The 19466-nt window shown below is 37.3% G+C and overlaps 1 protein-coding gene across 3 annotated transcripts in view; it reads left to right on the forward strand.

The window, feature by feature from the left end:
• TMEM117 (transmembrane protein 117) overlaps nt 1-19466 on the forward strand; it is a 449537-nt gene that overhangs the window by 226098 nt on the left and 203973 nt on the right. For all 3 annotated transcript variants that reach the window (XM_059682637.1, XM_059682638.1, XM_059682636.1), the window contains exon 4: nt 8455-8554. In XM_059682637.1, coding sequence (XP_059538620.1) covers nt 8455-8554 — 100 coding nt within the window. The remainder of the gene's footprint in view (nt 1-8454; nt 8555-19466) is intronic.

Raw genomic sequence — 19466 nt, forward strand, 5'->3', positions numbered from 1 at the left:
ATGGAGCTTTAATTTTAGATAAAAGTATTTTTTATAGTCAACTTACAATTGAATTTTGACTTTGCAGGTCTGAAAAATATCTTAATTATAGCCTCATACTTTTTCTCTGCTTTCTGCATATTCTATATCCTCTGACTTCCCTGTTTTTGTTTAGTTTTGAGTTTTTTGAAATTTTGTTGGAGATTTTTTTCAAATATATGATATCTGAAGTCTGTTCATTTTTAAGAGTGACCAATAAAAATATGATTGGGAAGTCTGTGAATAGACAGACTTGTGACCAAGGGGGTTGTGGTTGACTGGAACTTGGCTGCTTCACTGGGGGCCTCTCAAATGATAATAGGCTTTTGGGCGGTGCAGACTTGGCTAATTTTCTTTGAGGTGTAACTTCTACCTTCAACCAGGGCAGTGGGGCAATGCGAATGTACTGGTGATGGAACTCAGGATTGGTGAAGGTGGCACAGGGTACAGTAACAGAATTTGTAATGATGTCTCCCTTGCCTTTGGCACAGATATCAGTACCTTTGGACGTTGGCATGCACACTGACAACATGAATGGCTATAGCACAGCTTTGGCGGACATCAGTAGAACAGGATCACTTTGGAACCATCTTTGACATCAGTGTCAACTGAGAATAGCACTATTGTAACTAAAAGTTCTAGCAGCACAAATAAAACTCTCTGAAAACCATTTGAATTATTTGGGAAGAACCTTGTGGGCCTGAAATGCTCATAAGGTGAAGGGCAATGTGGCTTTATTTCCTTCTGTTCTTCCTATAGGCTGGTGTGGCGGAACTTGTGAGGCACACACTGCAAAAGCAGAGCTTGGAATTCTTCATTGTTAGTGCAAATGAAACTGCATAATTAATAAAGTTGCAGAGCAAATTTCTAGAGCAATGAAGTGATATCACCTCCAATTTGAAGGGCATGTGATTATAATTAGACATTATTAGACTAAGGAGATAGCCATAGGCTTGGCTCTTATACAGAGAGTTCAAATCCAGGGGTTGCTGAGGGTGAAGGGTGTGTGATATTTAGCATTCCAGCAGTATTTAACACCTGGAAAGTCTTTGGATTCTATATATGCTACCTCAAATTACTTATATTATTGGTAAACTCAATTCTAGGGTGCCTATCCCAACTTCCTGTGAAACTTTTTCCAGGTCTCTGTTCTCCACTAAGTGGATGTATGCTTAATCTGCCAAAAGTTAATTATTGTATTTATGTCTCATTGTTTTCATTCCATTATTTTTATCTATCTTGACCCTTAAACAACCATGAACAATTATCTTTGCTGACATATGCAGATTAAAGTTAAACTTGTTTTTTTTTGTCCTACTTTGAGTAACATCAGAATTTAGCAGAATATATAAGTATTTTATGCCTCTGTAATTACTTTGGAAGGAAGCATCATTATGTAGGGTAAATTAATTAATGCTATTCTGGCACAGCTTGCAATTCACTTTTACAATTCAGATAAGTTTTACTAGAACAGTCATAAACACATTGAATGTTATTTAACTTTAAAATATGATTAAGTTAGATATAAAATTAATTTTAGATAACTTGTGACTCTCTGCAATCCTTTGAGATTTATTGGGATTCTCTTGGCAACAAGATCAGGATTTACAAATTTTGTGCTTTCTATTATTTGTCCAATAACTTTAGTAAAGATACATGAAGTATGTTGATAGTGTTTAATTTATCAGGAGTAGAAGACAACTCCTTGAGCATTTTGTTAGATTGTATATTTCTGGAGTATTTGTGAGGTTGAGAAAAAATTTGAACTAAGAAAAAAAATTGGGGAATAACCACAAAAATTCTGTAACTTTAAAATAAGTTTTGAGGATACATTGTTTTGTAACCTTGCAAACTTCTAAATTTTTACTTTAAAGAACAAACAACAAATGTAGTTTGGCAGTATCCATTTGCAAGGTAGTAAAATAATTTTTTTCCACATGGATAAAATGAATGTCTTTACTATCTAGCTCTTGTATTGATGAACCAAGTCTTTTGGGAGAGAGAGGCAATGTGAGAAAAATCATTAAAATATTCTAGGAAATGTATTAAACATAGGAGTATATTCAAATTGACATAGTAACACTAGGGAAGGGATGGCTTTTAAGAGTAATGGCAGGCGATTTCTCAGTGGATAGGTTGAGTTACTAATCTTAGGCCAGAAGAAAGAGGATGGCATTTCAAACAAAGAGGGCACTGCCCACAAATACTAAGGTACGTCATAGAATGGTGGATTGTTGAGAGACTGATTTCATGGTGAGAAGCAGAGCCTGAGAAAAAAAGATGTGAGATAGAAGGAGAAGCATCTGAAAAAGAATATGGCTTAGAAAGAGTGGAGAGTCTTTTTACAATGTGACAATGGGAACTACTATAATTATTTTAGAAGGTAGGAATCAGGAGGCCAAAGAGCAACCATTTTTTAAAAAAATATTTTTATTGATTTTTTTACAGAGAGGAAGGGAGAGGGATAGTTAGAAACATCGATGGGAGAGAAACATCAATCAGCTGCCTCCTGCACACACCCCAACTGGGGATGTGCCCGCAACCAAGGTACATGCCCTTGACCGGAATCGAACCTGGGACCCTTCAGTCCGCAGGCCGACGCTTCATCCACTGAGCCAAACCAGTCAGGGCGAGCAACCATTTTTTAACATGCTTATTATGAATAGTTGTTAGAAGCTTTAAATAATTTATTTAATCCTCAAGAAACCCTTGTGAAGGGAAGGTGTTTTTAAATCCCTGTTCTACAGATGAGGGACTGGGTGGTGACTGAGTTGATCATTTGTCCTAGGTTAGAGTGGGGAGGTTGTTTGCAAGCTCAGCACTTTCTGGTACCAGGACTCCTGCTCCCCTGTCATACCACATGACAACTCTAGAAGTCACTCTAGTGGCCATAGATATTCTATAATAAGGGGAGACAGTCACAGAAAAATGGGTGACTACTGTGTAATTCAGAACAGAGAAGATTATGAAAGGAGTTAAGACATTGGTAGTGATGATGAAAGACAAACACCATAGATTTGAGAGCCCTTCAGAAGTAACCTTAGTGACTAGTCAAATGTTGAGATTAAAGGAGATGGAGGAATTGATGTTATACTAAGGTTTCTGCATCTAATATAAGTGAAATTCACTGAATGGGCTGAAGCTAGGTAAGGAATGAAAAGTATAGTTGAAGTTTGGTGGAGTTGTTCAATGAAAACTCCATCTACAGTCTTTTTATATCTGACTTCTTCATAGAAATTAGAAGGGATGAATGGCTAAAGTTGGGGAATTTGAGGTGGTATTTTATCTATAAGCAATATTAATTCCAGTTGCAATTGTAATCATTTCAGGTTACTTCTAACAATTGTCTGCAGCATTTTGACATTTCAGTGGATTTTGCTCCATAGCTTCATACCCTAGGTCTTTCCTGGAAGGTCCATACACATACATTGAGCTCTATCAAATCCTTTCCAAAATCAAGAGCTAGGAATTTTGAGCAAAATACTAAAATGTAGTTATTTGGATAATAGTTGACTAAGTGACTAGATTAAAGGCTGTTAATATTTTCATTACAAACACAAAAAGAGAAAAGGTTAATATAATAAATCTAGATTTTTAACTCCTGAAGTTTTGTAGTGACCAATTGTACCTCAATGTTGTCAGGATGTTTAGAGTTTTTGTTTTGTTTCATTGTGTTTAATGCAGATCTGTAATCATGTAAGTCAACTCCTTATTCATGATTTACTTATGTGTGAAGCCCCCCGTATTGTTTATGTTGCCCAAACATGGCTGGGAGACACAGCTGAGACATGATGAAACCATCTGGCCACAGATGGATCCTCAGTGAAGCATGAATCAGTATTGGTTTGGTGATCTATGCTTACTGCCTCCTGTTAAACTTTCAGAAACTCAACTCATAAATCACCTGGCAATGATTGCTTCCACTTACATATAAATAACAGGCTGAAGTGAATTGAACCTTTTTTTTTTTTTGCTAGTGATCATGACTCACCTGTAAGAGTGATTGTATTACAGTTTTATTGACTATGTAGCTCATAGTAGAGTCTGTTTAGTTTATGACCATTTAGGTACAATAGTCTTTTTTTTTTCTTTTTCTGTCTTAAACAGCAGACATTTATTTTTCACAGTTCTGGAGGCTGGGGGTCTGAGATCAGGGTACCAGCATGGATGAGTCCTGGTGAGAGCTCTCTTTCTGGCTTGTAGATGGCTGCCTGCTTGCTGTATCCTCACATGGTGGAGAGAGAGCTACAGTAGTCTTGGTAGCTCATGTTTATAGGCTAAGATAATTATGAACTTTTCCAAGATCCTGTAGTTTGAAATTTTCTACACATTTGTTATGAATTTGACAGGTAAGCTTGGAACATAAAACCTGAAGTTGTTGCCTGAAAAAAAATTCATTTAGAATTTTTAAAGAAAAGTTTAGTGACCAATATTTACTTGGAAGGCTGATAGAACTGCAAAATGTTTTAGAATTATGCATAGTAGAAATAATCATCTAAAATACAAAACAATGCAAAAGATGTGTGAATAGTTGAAATAATTAGGTAAAAACTCCAAACAAAACTCAAACTTCAATGGTGCCTCCTAGCCATTAAATTTAATTCAGAACCACTGCCTAATATCATTGGGTATAAAGTCTCACAACTTTATGAGTCCAATGTGATATTCAAACTGGCTCAAATTGCTGATGTAAATGTATGCATGCCTTGTCCTTTACAACCTAAGCAGGAAATATAGTTAAATGTTAATGGATATGCAAATCAGTAAACTAATAATTGAAAAAAGTTTGACAGGTCTGCATATTTGTAATTCTTTACATTTTTCCAAATCAGCAAAAATAAGATTAACTACTAACTTTTATATGTCCCTCATCACTTTTAAATATATTAGTTATTTCATAAATTCCCTGTGCTGTCTCATCTGCATTGTTATCATAGCATCCAGTTCTCACCACCTGCCCACAGCCACAGGGGAAGGGCCTATCTTTGATTTGTGCTGATACGTCATTGTAGATGATCATGGGACAGCTATCCTGCAGTCAAGGAGATATAAATGTCAGTGGAGAAATAAAGTGAACACGCAAAATAGTTTAAAAACATGTTTAATGTCTTCCTCTGAGGAAGCATCCTTCATGACTCAGTCTCATTTTATTCTGCTTCTAGGGTTTACTAGGCATAGGTCTACCCATGCTATATAGAAATAAATGTGAAGAATTGGGGTCATTTCATTCATACATTAAGCAAATGTTGATCACTTTCTATATGCAGACATAGCTCTAGGTCAGTGGTTCTCAACCTTCCTAATGCCGCGGTCCTTTAATACAGTTCCTCATGTTGTGGTGACCCCCAACCATAAAGTTATTTTCGTTGCTACTTCATAACTGTAATGTTGCTACTGTTAGGAACAGTAATGTAAATATCTGATATGCAGGATGTATTTTCATTGTTACAAATTGAACATAATTATACATAGTGATTCATCACAAAAACAATATATAATTATATATGTGTTTTCCGATGGTTTTAGGCGACCCCTGTGAAAGGGTCATTCGACCCCCAAAGGGGTCACGACCCACAGGTTGAAAACCACTGCTCTAGGTGCTAGCAAACCAACAGTGAAACGAAGAACCAAAATAACTTCCTGTCCTTCTGGAGCTTATTGTCTAGATATTGTTTTCTCTCTTGGTTTTCAGTAGCATGGTCTTATTTCTTGACATCTTAGTAATGTTTGAATGAATGTTAAAATATATAAAGAGGATCTAAGTTATACTTTATTCTTTCAGAAAAGATTCACTCCTTCCTCTGTTAAGTAGAAGGACTAGAGCCTGATCACCTTAATCCAGGCATTGAATGGACTGGCAAGGACTGATTCCCAGTTTCGTCAAGGACCATCTGTAGTTTTCCCCTGCCCTCCATGGCTCTGTGTATTCTCCTGGGCCATTCCATCTGGCAGGTTCTGAACCATAGCAATCTCTTCAGTGTGGGGAACTTGCCAGACCTCTGCTATGCTTTTCAGGGACTTTCTGCTGAGTGTCTAGCTTCCCCTGAACAAATTCATAATTTAGCAAAAGTCTTGAAAGGAAAACCAGGTGTGTATCATGCTCCTTTCCGGGCCCGTACTTTCTCAGGAGGATCTTGGCTCCTTAAGTTTCTCATGTCTCTCCAATCCACCGAGACTGCCCTCTATCCAGGCCAAGTCCGGAATCAGCAAATGTCCCCTCAGGAAATACAGCTCACCTTTTCATGATTCTTTTCAATCTGGTATCTCGGTTTTTCTAATCCTCATTGCTTCATCAGCTCTCGTATGTCTTTAAGCAGAGTTTGGGGGTAATTTTATTTAGTTTTCGTAGGGTTTTTTTGGGGCGGGGGGCTAGATCACTGATATGTTGCAAGTTTATCTCATTTTTATTTTTAGATACTGAATAAAAGAATGATACCTTCTTTTATACACATCTATTCAACCACAATGAATGTGCCCTGACATTTCTACCCCAGCCCATTGCTTTCTAGAACTAATTGGCAAAGCAGACAAGTAGGGGGTGGCATTGAGCATATTCTTCAGAATAGGTGTCGTCAGAAGAGCTGGGCAGTTCCCAGAGCTAATACTCCCGAGGACACTGAGTTCGCTGCCCCAGGACTGTCAGCAGCAGTGGTACTGACGGGAGTAACACCAAACTGTCCACGTTAACGTGGGGGTTTTCACGTAGAGGCTGCTTGGTTAGGGAACTCAGTGGGAGTGCGAGACTTGGTGGTAGCTCTGGGGAGGTGCAGCTTCTGGATGCTCTTCTGATTTCTTATCAATTGTCCTCAAAGGAAATAAGTCATGCCTGCTAAAATACTGGTAAACAGCAGTTATCCTTTGTGGTTTTATTTTTATTTTTATCTCTCCCTTGCACTTGTAGGAAGAAGGTATGGCATAGTGGTTAAGTGCCTAGATTTGGAAGTCAGTCAAATTTAGATTCAAAACTTGTCCATTTACTAAATGCTTGACCTTGAAAAAGTTACAAAAACTCTCTAAAGCCTCAATTCCATGTCGATGAAACAGGAATAATAATACATGTCATTGTGCTGACATGTGGAGACACAGTATTTAAAGTGCTAATAATGATCTCTGGCATATTGGAAGTGTGCACTTTATGGCAGCGATAAATTGTTTGGCTTCTATGGAAAGCCATGGAGTTAGACATGAGGAATTTTGGGGTGAGACCTTAAGAGATTTATGCAGACCCTCCAAGGCAGGTGAATGAAGCATATTGAAAGAGTTGTTTTTTTAAAGTTCATAAGTTTGCTTTTGTTATTAAATAAAACTATTCCATTATCTGTTTATTTTATGGATTACAAAAACTATCTGAAATAACCCCAGAAAAAAAGTGACTGACCTGGAGATGGTTTGCCTCTCAATGGCTTCAAAATATGTGTTTCTTTATACTTTTAGTAGATAAATGACAAACATATCATTCTTTACTATGTGTTGTTTTAAAGTTAATCTAAGAAGAATCAGGTTCAACTAGTACTCTAAACTGTACAGGTATTATCATATAAGAAAAGGAACACAATTTAAAGTAAAAAAAAAAAAAATCTGAGAAGAACAAACTTAGAGAGAGAATGATATTTAGTTCCTAACTACCATTCATTAGTTATGTGGTATTGATTAGGCAAGTTAACTGATCTCTCTGAGTCACAGTTTTCTGAGAAATTAATAAACGGAAAAATAATACTTAGGATTTTCTTGACTATCAAAGGAGAAAATGCAAATGCGAAGTCAACAATAAGCATGGTCTCATTACTTGTTGTACCTTTGAATCTCTCCTTGACCTGTGAAGAGTACAAATTGGTGTTAGCAAACAGAGTTAGCTAAACAAAAGGAGTGATGACATTAAATCTTCTGGCTAGTGTTACTTAAGTAATAACTTAAAGTAGGTATCTTTGAATCACATTTTACATTGCTTTATCGTGTGGAAATTTCCCCCAAATCTTGACATTATTCTGAACATTTTTCAGGTATTATATCTGAAGCCTCATCCCAGCACCTCTCCAAAAGTCCTGACTTGACAGACTGAAGGAAAGTGAGCTCTTCTCTTTCCTTTCAAGTTACTCTAATTCGACAGTTGTTTCTGCTCTCCTCATGCTTGAGTGAGCATGAAATGATGCCTTTGCTGAGTATTTCTGTTTGATTTTCCAAAAGCTGTTGTCAGTCTTACAGCTCAAAATGGAATGCAGATGGTAATTGGCATAGTCACAGTCTTTCAAGCCTAATTGGAACTGACCCACACACCTCAGAGCCCGTCCTAGCCTCTCCGGTTTGTAAGTGCATGTGGAGAGAGAGCAGGAAAGCTTACCGAGAGAGGGAAAGTCTCTTTGCATGTTGCTGAGCCAGGCGGCTTTGACTGTATGTCTCTCTGAGTCTGGACAATGTCTTGTGTGTTTGTTTCCACAGAGCATATATCATTACAGACTATATGGGCATCCGAAATGAGAGTTTCATGAAGGTAGCTGCTGTGGGGACCTGGATGGGGGACTTTGTCACAGCTTGGATGGTAAGAAATTTTAACTTCATCCATTTCATAGCCGATAGAAGACATGTTCACATGTGGGATAGACATCACTTTTGATGGTTTAGAGAACATAGTCACCTCTGTTTTTAGTGAAACACATTCATGGGTATAGGTAAGTCCAGATAATATGTAATATCTGTTTACCATAGGGAAAAAATACAATTGTAATATTGATGGCTATTTCCTGGGCTACATGTATATACAAACATATACACATTCATGAAATTAATAGAAAGTTATTACCTGTGAAATTATGTTTGTTGTTGTTTTTACCATGGGCAAATTTTAGGTAAGGAATGTTGTGTGGCCTGTCTCAAAAAAATCACATTAAATATTCTTTATGGACTTTTAAAATAGTTTTTCATATTTGTTTTGCTCATCAAACCTGACTTAATAGTAGTAACTAAGAGTTCTGAGAGTTGTATATTTTAATCTTTTATGTACTATTAGTCTTTATTATTATATGCCTGCAACATATACACAAACTATATCTCTTGCTGAGCTCATCTGTTAAGAAAGTAGCTTCTGTTTTTAACCATTGGGTTAATTAAACACAGTATGTACTAAAAGGCTCTATGACCTATATGTTTATAAGAGAATCTTGAAGTGCAAAGAGCATAACTCTCATAAATATGGGACACTTTAACATTCATTGACACCTTTTATAAGTATAGTTAATCCTAATTAGCTTTATTCATCTATCACTTGACAATGAGCCCTACCAAAGGAATGATGATACCCAACATAAACAAGAATTGGGATGGATGTGCCCCTACAGATGTGTTCCAGGGACCACAGGTAGATTGTCATAACCATTACTGCGTTTCCATTGATAGCTTTGTTTCTTACCTAGAGGAAGGTTTTCAGGGAACAAGAAACAGTGATATCTTAACTGCTGCTATTGTGATCATCCTGCAAGAGTATTAAGTAACCATGAAAGGGTTTGTATAGCCTGTTTTTGAGCCTCCTCCCACCTCTGTTCAATTATAGAATGTTAACAGAACAAATTACCAGATGCATCCCATTCCATTAACTTTAAAATCTAAATTTGAGAAGTGATTTATTTTATTTGCACTCACTAGAAATTGTAATTAGAATAAACCAGCCATTGAGACCAGGCTGATGCATGTAAAAAATTTCTATTTCCATTGGAAAAAATTATTTAGAAGGAACTATGTGAACTTTAAATATACACTTTCTGTGGAATTTGAGGTGCTGCCTTTTGAAAAATCTCTGCATTAATTGTGGATTTTGACTCCATTCTGTAGTGAATCTGTTCACTAAAATGGAGAATTGGATCGGAAATGCAGACCCTCAGACCTTGCTACCAGTGGTTTGACCTTCCACAAGCAATACACAATTCTCTGAGCCTTGGTGCACACGTTTCTTAAAAGGGATGAATAATTTCTACCTGTGTTACAGGTTTCCTGTAAAGATTAAATATGTGGCCCTGTGATAAGATTTAAAATGCTGAAGTGGGCCCTGGCTTGTGTTTCTCAATGGCTAGCGTCGGCCAGTGCACTGAAGGGTCATGGGTTTGATTCGCAGTCAAGGGCATATACCTAGGTTGCAGGTTCAATCCCTGCTCCTGGGAGCACATGCAAGAGGCAATCAATCAATGTGTCTCTCTCACATTGATGTTTCTCTCTTTCTCCCTCCCTTCCTTCCACTCTCCCTAAAAATTAGTGAAAAAAATATCCTTGGGTGATGATTAACAAACAAACAAACAAACAAACAAACAAACAAACAAACAAACACACACAACAAACATGCGGAAGTGGAATGCAGGCCTAGTGCTTTATTATTGTTATTCATGTTGTGGGCTCTCATCCCCTCACTGGGCCCAGTCCTTGAAGTGATGGCAAGGGTGGCTCATTGACCCAAGATTCTTCCATGGAACCCCAGGAGCATGAGGTTCCAGAGCATCTGGAGTTTCCTTCCGATGGCCAATGCTTGGATAGACTAAGACAGTATGGTAAGTTGCTTTCTCATAAAATCAGGGGAGAAGCAATAGACCAATAAGACCTAGAAGCTTGCTTCGCAATTTTCAGGCAAAAGTCAGCCATAAATCACTTTCTTTCCTGTTATTGTTTGTGACCCAGTTTCATCCAACTCCTCCCCAGACTTTCCTTCAAGATGGTGTCTCCAACATCATCTATGACTCTGCCTCTATTTACTGGTTAGTTTTTATCTGGATTTATTTCTTTTGAGCAATAAGGTGGGGTCCAGTTCCTAGGGCAGCTTAGGGAATCAAATGCATGGTGCAGCTTTATCCAAAGACCCTGAATCTTCTGGGTTGTATTTCTACTGTGCACTTACCTGCCTTACTCTTGTGGTTTAGGGAAATAGAAATATTTTCAGACTTCAGCCTATGGCCTTTCTTTTTCTCCTCAGTCGGGTTAACCTTCATAGTTTCTCCTAAATTTACTACTGTAATGTCTTCTGCTTCTACTAGCCAACCTGATAATGTTTTGCCTCTCCCTATACCATAGATTACTACTCTAATTATAGTTCCCATATCACAGAAGTTGGATTGGATTGAGAGTCAAGAAAACTAGGTTTTAAGTTTAACTAAGTAATGTGATCGTAAGTCACCTTACTTCCCGGGGCCTCTCATCTTTTCCTTTCTATAAACTGGGTAGAATCCAAAGTCCCTTTCTGCTCATGTTATATGAAATATTCACCTTTCCTCATTAGACACAGTGGTAGGGATGGCAAAAGAAACACAATGCGCTCCTGATTTGCAAGTCCAGTCACACAGGAAGGATTCCCAGAGCACATCATTCTATTCCCATTTCTGTTCACTGGCTAGGCAGGAGGTTTCTGTATAAATATTTATATGTCTACATATGTGTGCATTGATAACATTTTAAAAAATAATAGTTTTCCTCCCAAGTGGAGTTTAGGGTAGCTTTGACCTTCATTTGTCTGCAGAATTCTCATCATGAAATGAATATCAATGATGAAACAAGTGACTGTTTTCATTTCTAATAAAAGTGTACCTTTTAATGCATTTCTAAAGTAAGGATTTTTATTTTATGGACAAAATCCATAACTTTCCCATGGTTTTAAAAGGCACACCGGGCTACATGATTCACCCACAGGCAGGGAATTATTAATCAATCTTACAAATATCTTTGGCCCTCACCCAACTGAGCATCAGGCTCTACTGGATTCCATTCACTGGGCAGTCCTGACTTTTTCTAGCTCCATGGTGCACCTCGTGTCATTTTTGTTAAGTTGGTTAAATAAATAATAATATAAAGGAAATAAAGTGATACCTGGTATAATTCATCCTTGAGCTGGTCCATGGTAGGAGCAGAGATGAACTGTCATAAAGATAAGCATGAATCAAAAACACTGGGTGTCTCATATGCCACCATTGCCTCATAGCCACACATTTGCCCAGGCTCTGAGCCACTGAGCAAGGAGCAGAGTGGGGCTGGCCGGTCCCACAGCACGTTGCTCCAGTTTTACCGTCCCTCCTTCAGAAGACAGAGGTCACAGCTTCCGCTTCGGTCTAAGGTGGCAGGGGGTTCAGAGGACATGGAGATGGCCCTTGCTCCTGCTCCTCGTTTATTAGCACTTCCTATCTATCCATCCTACTCATACCTTTTCCCAGCACCTTACTCCCCTGTTCTAGTGTCTTTTCTCTTGTGGCAGTTAATGGTGTATGGCTCCTGATAGTGACAGGGACGTCAGACTCCAGGTCTGAAGTTAACTCCAGGTTGGGAGAAGGGGTGTGCAGGGAAAGGTACAAAAAGGTGAAGTTGAGCCATGACCTAAAGAAGGCAGTTCTCATGGTAAACACTAAAGTACTTAATGAGCATCTTTCATCATAAAACTAGGTGTGTATGAACTTGTCTGGCCTTGACCTATTTTCCCCAGGATGGTCTGTGGGCATTTGTATACATATTACCACTACTAGCAAAGCTTCCACTATGAAGCTAATCACACACACACACACACACACACACACACACACACACACACACACACACACACACACCAATTGCATTGTTTGCCAATTGACTACCTTTATTTCATGTTTGTATAGTCACCATTTGTTTTTAAATTGTGTGCAATGTTAATAGACTTTGTTTTTCTTCTTGAAACTCAGAGTTCCACTAGAACTGGAGAAACTGAGTCAATACCTTCATGTGGAAAGGCCTTTAGGTTGGATAAAACATAGCCTTTGTAGCTGGGTTATAAGAAGAAATAAAAGTTTTAAATTTGTTTTATTATTTCTCTCTATCGAAGCCCTTTCAAGAATATGAGTTTAGGAAAAAAAATTAATATTTTTTATTGATTTCAGAGAGGAAGGGGAAGGGGGAGGGAGAGAGAGATAAACATCAGTGATGAGAGAAAGTTATTGATTGGCTGCCTCCTGCAAAACTTCCCACTGGGGATTGAGCCCACAACCTGTGAATGTGCCCTGATCAGAAATCAAACTATGACCTCCTGGTTTATAAGTCGACACTTAACCACACCAGCTGGGCTAGGAAAAAAAGTCTTTAAAATATATTTTTCCCTTCTATTTTAACTGTGCCTGCTTTATACATAAATATTAAATTATTTCTCTAAATATTTGAATGGCAAGTTTTGCCTTTTTATTTTTCACATGCTTTTATTTCTTCAGATTTTATAATTCATATTTATGTTGCTATTTTATTTTTTCAAAAGACTGCTTATTTAAGAAGCAAAACTGAAAACTCCTCCTTACTTGACTATAAACTCTTTGAGGGGAATTACAGTGTCCATAGTGTTCACAATTATATTCCTAGCACCCAACACAGTACCAGGCATACAACAGGTGCTCAAGAAATTGTTTTTGAAAGAATCGATAGAGCACATAAGCATTAAGCTCCATTTCTATTTCCCTCATTACACTTTGTGACTTAGTATTATAACATGAACACTGCACAGTGCTAAAGGGGACAGGAGGAGAGCTGTATTGTTCAGGATACATAGATATCAATCCTCCCCCTCACCCCCCACCAAAGGCTATGCACTGGCTTCTGCGAAGCTTGTTTGCAGGAGGACACATGATTGTAAACACCCTTGAATGGAGGCAATGCTCTCAGAATGGTGCTGTGACCATGTGCGTATAAAAGGCATTCTTTGGTAAAACAAAGATTGAGATTCTCAGATCCCACCAGAAGACAGAGGTCACCAGATGGTTCCTGGAATGGTCATTATTGCTGTCGGTGGCATAAGTTCTGCTCTGAGCTTGGGGGAGAGAAGGAAGCTGGGTTGAGGTGTACCCCTTTAGTCACTGAAGCAGACAGCCTTTACTGTGCAAGACAGAGATTGGTTAACCTTTAGTGGATGGAGGGAGAGAGGATTAAGAACAATACATAGTTGAGAATAATTTATACTCCTTCTGGATTAGTATTTATTAACAAATCTAGAACAGAATAGAGGGAGGAAATATTTCTGCAGCATTTGAGAATAAATTATTCCTTCTAGTTTAAACATAGGAAATATAAAATAAATTTTGTAATTATTATACACGTCCTAACCTAAAATTTGGTGATTTTTTTTATTGTTGTCCCATGCTTATTGCATACTTGCTAAGGAAGGGGTGTGATTATCTGTGTTATTTTCATTTCACCAACTTAATAATAGTTTATTTAGTTCAAATTTTTCTATTATACACATGTCACTCTTTTGTGGATTGCTCTCAAATGCTGTTTGTCAATGAACAATAACCTGGAATACAACCGAGATCACATCTAGCTTGTTATTCTCTCTAGAATTGAGCTTGACAATTTGTATTATGATCAATGCCAGCTTCCTAATTATTTCTCTTCCACTGATATTTTAAAATGACAGAATAAAAAGCATAATTGAATTGATTTAGTATCTAAAATAAAGTAGCAATAACAGCTTTACTGAACTTCATAATAGAAAGGAATTTAAACTGTGAGACATGCAACAAAGAATCAGAGCTAGCAAACTCATTGAACAAGTGTATGTGACAAATGGAAGGGCACCAGATATGTAAGCCCTGAATCCGGCCTCAAGTGCCCAGCAGTATTCCGAGGTGGTCTCTTTTGCTCTCATTCTCAGCCTGTTCGTTGGAGCTAGTTCATGACTTTAATCCATGATTAGTTAACTCCATGTATGATACATTTGTAGTTGCATTTCATTATGTTTTACAATGAAACTGGACTAAGATTTTAATTAGGCAACAGACTGTGTTTCTATAAAGAGTTTATGTTAAGTGAGAAATTCCCTAGAAAAAGAGCATGCATCATGGGCTTGGGGACACGTGTGGACCTCCTCTCCAAGGAAACCTGTAAGGAGATGAGGGACACAGGAGAGAAGAGCGGGAGGAGGCAAGCACAGATGTGGTCATTTGGCTTCAGGTAATGTCTACCCTGGGCCAGATCCACTGCTCTGGTAGGATGTTCTTGGGGAATGCAGAGCACCAGAGGTCAAGAGGATCTGGGTGGGGCACCAGCATTGACTACCACACAGACAAAACCCAGGACAGTAGATTTAATGGCACCCATAATTCCTGAAAATCACTGCCAGTTCATCTGCTCATTTAATTGAATCAAAGAGCAGAATAGAGGAATTATTATTATTTAAAAAAATATTTTTATTGACTTCAGAGAGGAAGGGAGAGGGAGAGAGAGGCAGAAGCATCAATGATGAGAGAGAATCATTGATTGCCTGCCTCCTGGGGGTAGCCCACAACCCAGGCATGTGCCCTGGCCAGGCGAGGAGTTATTTTTTACATTACCTTTTTACTCATTAGAAAATTTAGAAACAAATATGGCCATTTTGCTTTAACATGTATAAATATTTTAATGTCTCTATAAATATTTTATCATTGTGTTTCATGTTTTTTAAATATAATAAGTTTTCACTAAAAAATTAATAAGATAAGAGTCCAACCTCCTATTTTCAGATAGCATCACAAATGGTGATCAAGAGTCTTTTAATGTTCGGGACCCTTAAATTTTTAAAGTAGTTACAGAATACGATGTGGAATAAAAAAAAGAGGATTTCTGAGTAAAATAGATTTGAGTATAGCAGATAGATGTTTAAGAATAGAATCATAAATTCTGGCTCTGCTTATAACTCCCCTAAATTCAGTGTCTATCAAATTCTATAGTATGTTACTGGTGTACTGTATGTAATTTATATCCATTTATTAAAAATTTATGGACCATATTATTCTAAGAGTATGAAAGGCATCTTGGGAAGTGGATTGAGGTGAGATGTGGAAGACACTAAGCATCTCTTAGAGAAAGACATACTCATTAGGGGTAGGGGATGCTCACTTTTCTTCTTTTCTGTTCCCAGCTCAGTTATGGCTTCTTTTAATTCCATTTTACTTTCTTTCTATTACTTGGTTTATACTTCCTCAAAGAAGGTGTCCTTTGGCCACCCATTCTTTATAATTTTCCTAACAATGTTTCACACTTTTTAAAGTACCATTTGTCAATCATTTGCCTGAAGTAGTTTAAATACAAGCTAGAAGACATTGATATTTGATATTTGTTCCCTCTGAAAGTCAATAATATAATGAAACTAGAGGCCTGGTGCACAGATTCGTGCATCAGTAGGGTCCCTCGGTCTGGCCTGCACCCTCTCGCAATCCAGGACCCCTTGGAGGATGTCGAACTTCCAATTTTGGCCTGATCCCCACAGGCCAGGATGAGGGACCCCACTGGTGCACGCACCGGGCCTTTAGTAAGCATATAAGATCTTTGGTTAATCTCTTCCCGCCCTCCCCTCTCCCCGCTTCCCTCTGAGATTCATCATGCCTGTTCATTGAGTGTCTTCCCCCTGGTGGTCAGTGCGCATCGTAGCTACTGGTCAGATGGTCAGACGGTCACTTAGGCTTTTATATATATAGACTAGAGGCCTGGTGCATGAAATTAGGCACAGGTAGGGTTCTTAGGCATGGTCAGCGATCAGGGCCCACCTATGGAGCAACCAGCGGAACAATCGGGGGCCCCCACTGTTACCTACCTTGGTTGGCCTGGGGCCTGCGGGCTGGGGGCAGCTCCTGCATTGAGGGTCTGCCCCCTGGTGGTCAGTGCATGTCATAGTGACCAGTCGTTCTGCCATTCGGTCTATTTGCATATTAGGCTTTTTTTTATATAGGATGAGGGCTGGCTAATATTAGCTTAGATTAGAGCATCAAAAATTAAGTTATAGGCTTCTTTTTGTTGGTAAAAATAGATTATTATTCTAAAACATTTTATAAACTTTTATTTAGTACCTCTTTCTGTGGGCCAAGCAGAAAGAGGCACTAAATAAATGTGTGTGTGTGTGTGTGTGTGTGTGAGAGAGCCCAAAGTTTTCAATGCTTTCAACTACTTCACTATTCTGTCAAGATAAATAACTTTTTTGGTAATATTTAATCATAGATTTTAACAAAACATGGAGTATAGACACAGGACTTAGCTTGATTTTTTTTCTTCCAGTGTCAATAACATTTGTTGAATTATGTCACTAGTTTGGAGGGGAGTGCATGTCTTTCAGGTACTAAGAGATAGTACTATTACATTTAAACTTTAGAAACTCAGCTATTTATTTCTATTCCCATTTAGCAAATATCAGTGGTTGAAAGCACCTTATTTCTGGGACTGTAAAAGAAAGTAAAAGGATACCGTTATATTTCACTATAATTAAGATACATACTGCAATTCCAGGGTATAAGCTCTGTTTTGTTTATATGAGTTGCTATTCTTTAGTAGTTGTTTGCCCCAAGGATTTTTATAACTAAATATGTTTATGTTCACAGTGTATGTTTCATTTGTAGTTAAATGTTCTATAGGCATCAAAAAGAAATTTATAGCAACAAAGTTCCTAGTACTTATGTTTTTGTTGTTGTTGCTTAATAAAAGCTATTATACCATGTTTCAACACTGAAGTATTTGAGTAAACAAAGGGAATGTTTTGATAATGCGTGGCTACGTAAAGTCATACTTGGCATTTGTTCTTCTCTGCTCACATATATCTGAATGCCAATTAGGAAATAAAGAACTTTCTTTTGCCCTGGCAGACTAAATATGTTAAGACCTGGCCTGGCTCCAGTACCCTTCACTAGTATACCAAGTTGCTTAATGAAATATCATAAGGAGCTTTGTGAACATGTAATTGCACAAGGAAAGGAGTAAATTAAGCATACATACAATCACAACAAAACTTACTAGCTAAGGATAATAGCAAATCAATACCTTTGATATTTCCAAAGTTATCAAATGCAGCAGATGATTGGGTCCACATCAATAGTTTCTTTAGTGCTGCAGAACAGAGATCACTGAAAGCTAGGACATCACATGTGCAAACTTAAAAATTTCAAGTTGTTTCTCACTGCTGAGTAGAGGGGACATGAGAAGCAATGCGTGAGTCAGGTGCTTGCGAGGAAACAGGAAACCTGGAGAGAAGCCATTTGTTTTCATTGAAAAGAACAGCACTTCTCATAAGGCTTTAAAATACATCATAGAAGATACTGTGAATCTGTAGCTATTGAAAAAAATGAAAACTAATAATTTTCAAGTACTTTTTTCTTTGACTTGTGTTATAATTATCCCAGTTTCTCTTTGGTGTTTTCAATTTCAACTAGAGCTGACAGAATCAATAGAAGATTTTTGACAAATCTAAGTGTAGATTTTTAAAATGCATTTATTTTGTCTCAATAAAAAATTAGCAAAATGAACAATTTTTTTTTGCCTTCCCAAATGCTCGATATCAAAAATCATTCCTTAATTGAATGCATATTGATTTATATGATGACTGTATAGTTTATTACACAAGCTTATTATATGATTCTTTTGACTATTAACAGAGGACTAAATATAATTAAAATTATATAGTTGTTAAAATACATTTTTGACCAACAAATTGGTTTATACTATATTGGTGGAGATATAAAATGACTTTTCAAGGACCATTTAAAAATTTCCCCTAAAATATAAAAAGAAATATATCTATTTGTATTAAAGAATATAATTTTTAGAAATTATTTACTTTGATTATATGAACACTTAGAAAAACAAGCAGAAAATTATTCTTGGTACATATTCACGCAATACTTTTCTAAGCCATATAAGTTTCTAAGGTAGGGCCATTGGTGTTTTTTTCTGAAATTTCTGACACCTCCAATTGACTATGTCTATAGATGATAATATTTTTGAGAAAATAAGTTTTCTAGTTTCAAATTAATTAGTTCCTAATTAAGCTCAGAGTGCATTCTATCAAATGGATACTGTACAAATTTATTTTTAGTACTATTTTAGCCCAAATATCAGTTATCTTTTGCCTTTATTCAAATTACCTTTATATCCACAAATAGTTTTTTTTTCTTTTTGTTTTTAACGTTTTTATTGGTTTTAGAGAGAAAAGAAGGGAGAGGGAGAAAGAAAAAAAAAAATTGATGGCTGCCTCCTGCATACCCCCTACTAGGGATTGAGCCTGCAAGCCCGAGGCATGTGCCTGAACAGGAACCAACATGTGACCTCTCCCTGCAGGGATGATGCTGAACCAATTGAGCCACACCAGCCCAGGAGTAGTTAAATGTGACAAAATTCATCAGATAAGTTGTCTCTATGCATCATTTTTAAATATTTTACTAAATTTTGATGCTGCAAAGTTACAGACTTTTAGTAGACTTAGACCTTTCTGAGAGCCTCCCTCACATACTCATTAAATTCATAATCACTTAATTAATATATATACTAACCACCTACAGAATAATAACAAATATGTGAGGTATTAAACATTAGAATATATTGTAGTTGATAAAAATGGAATTATAATATCATTGCATTTAAAGTTGACTTTTTCTTATTAAAGGAATCTCCTTAAGGGCCTTGCCCCAGCCAGGCCTTTACAATATTGTCCTATAACATCTGTTTATGTCTTCCCA

Source organism: Myotis daubentonii, chromosome 2 (genome assembly GCF_963259705.1).
Source record: "Myotis daubentonii chromosome 2, mMyoDau2.1, whole genome shotgun sequence".
Lineage (NCBI taxonomy): Eukaryota > Metazoa > Chordata > Mammalia > Chiroptera > Vespertilionidae > Myotis > Myotis daubentonii.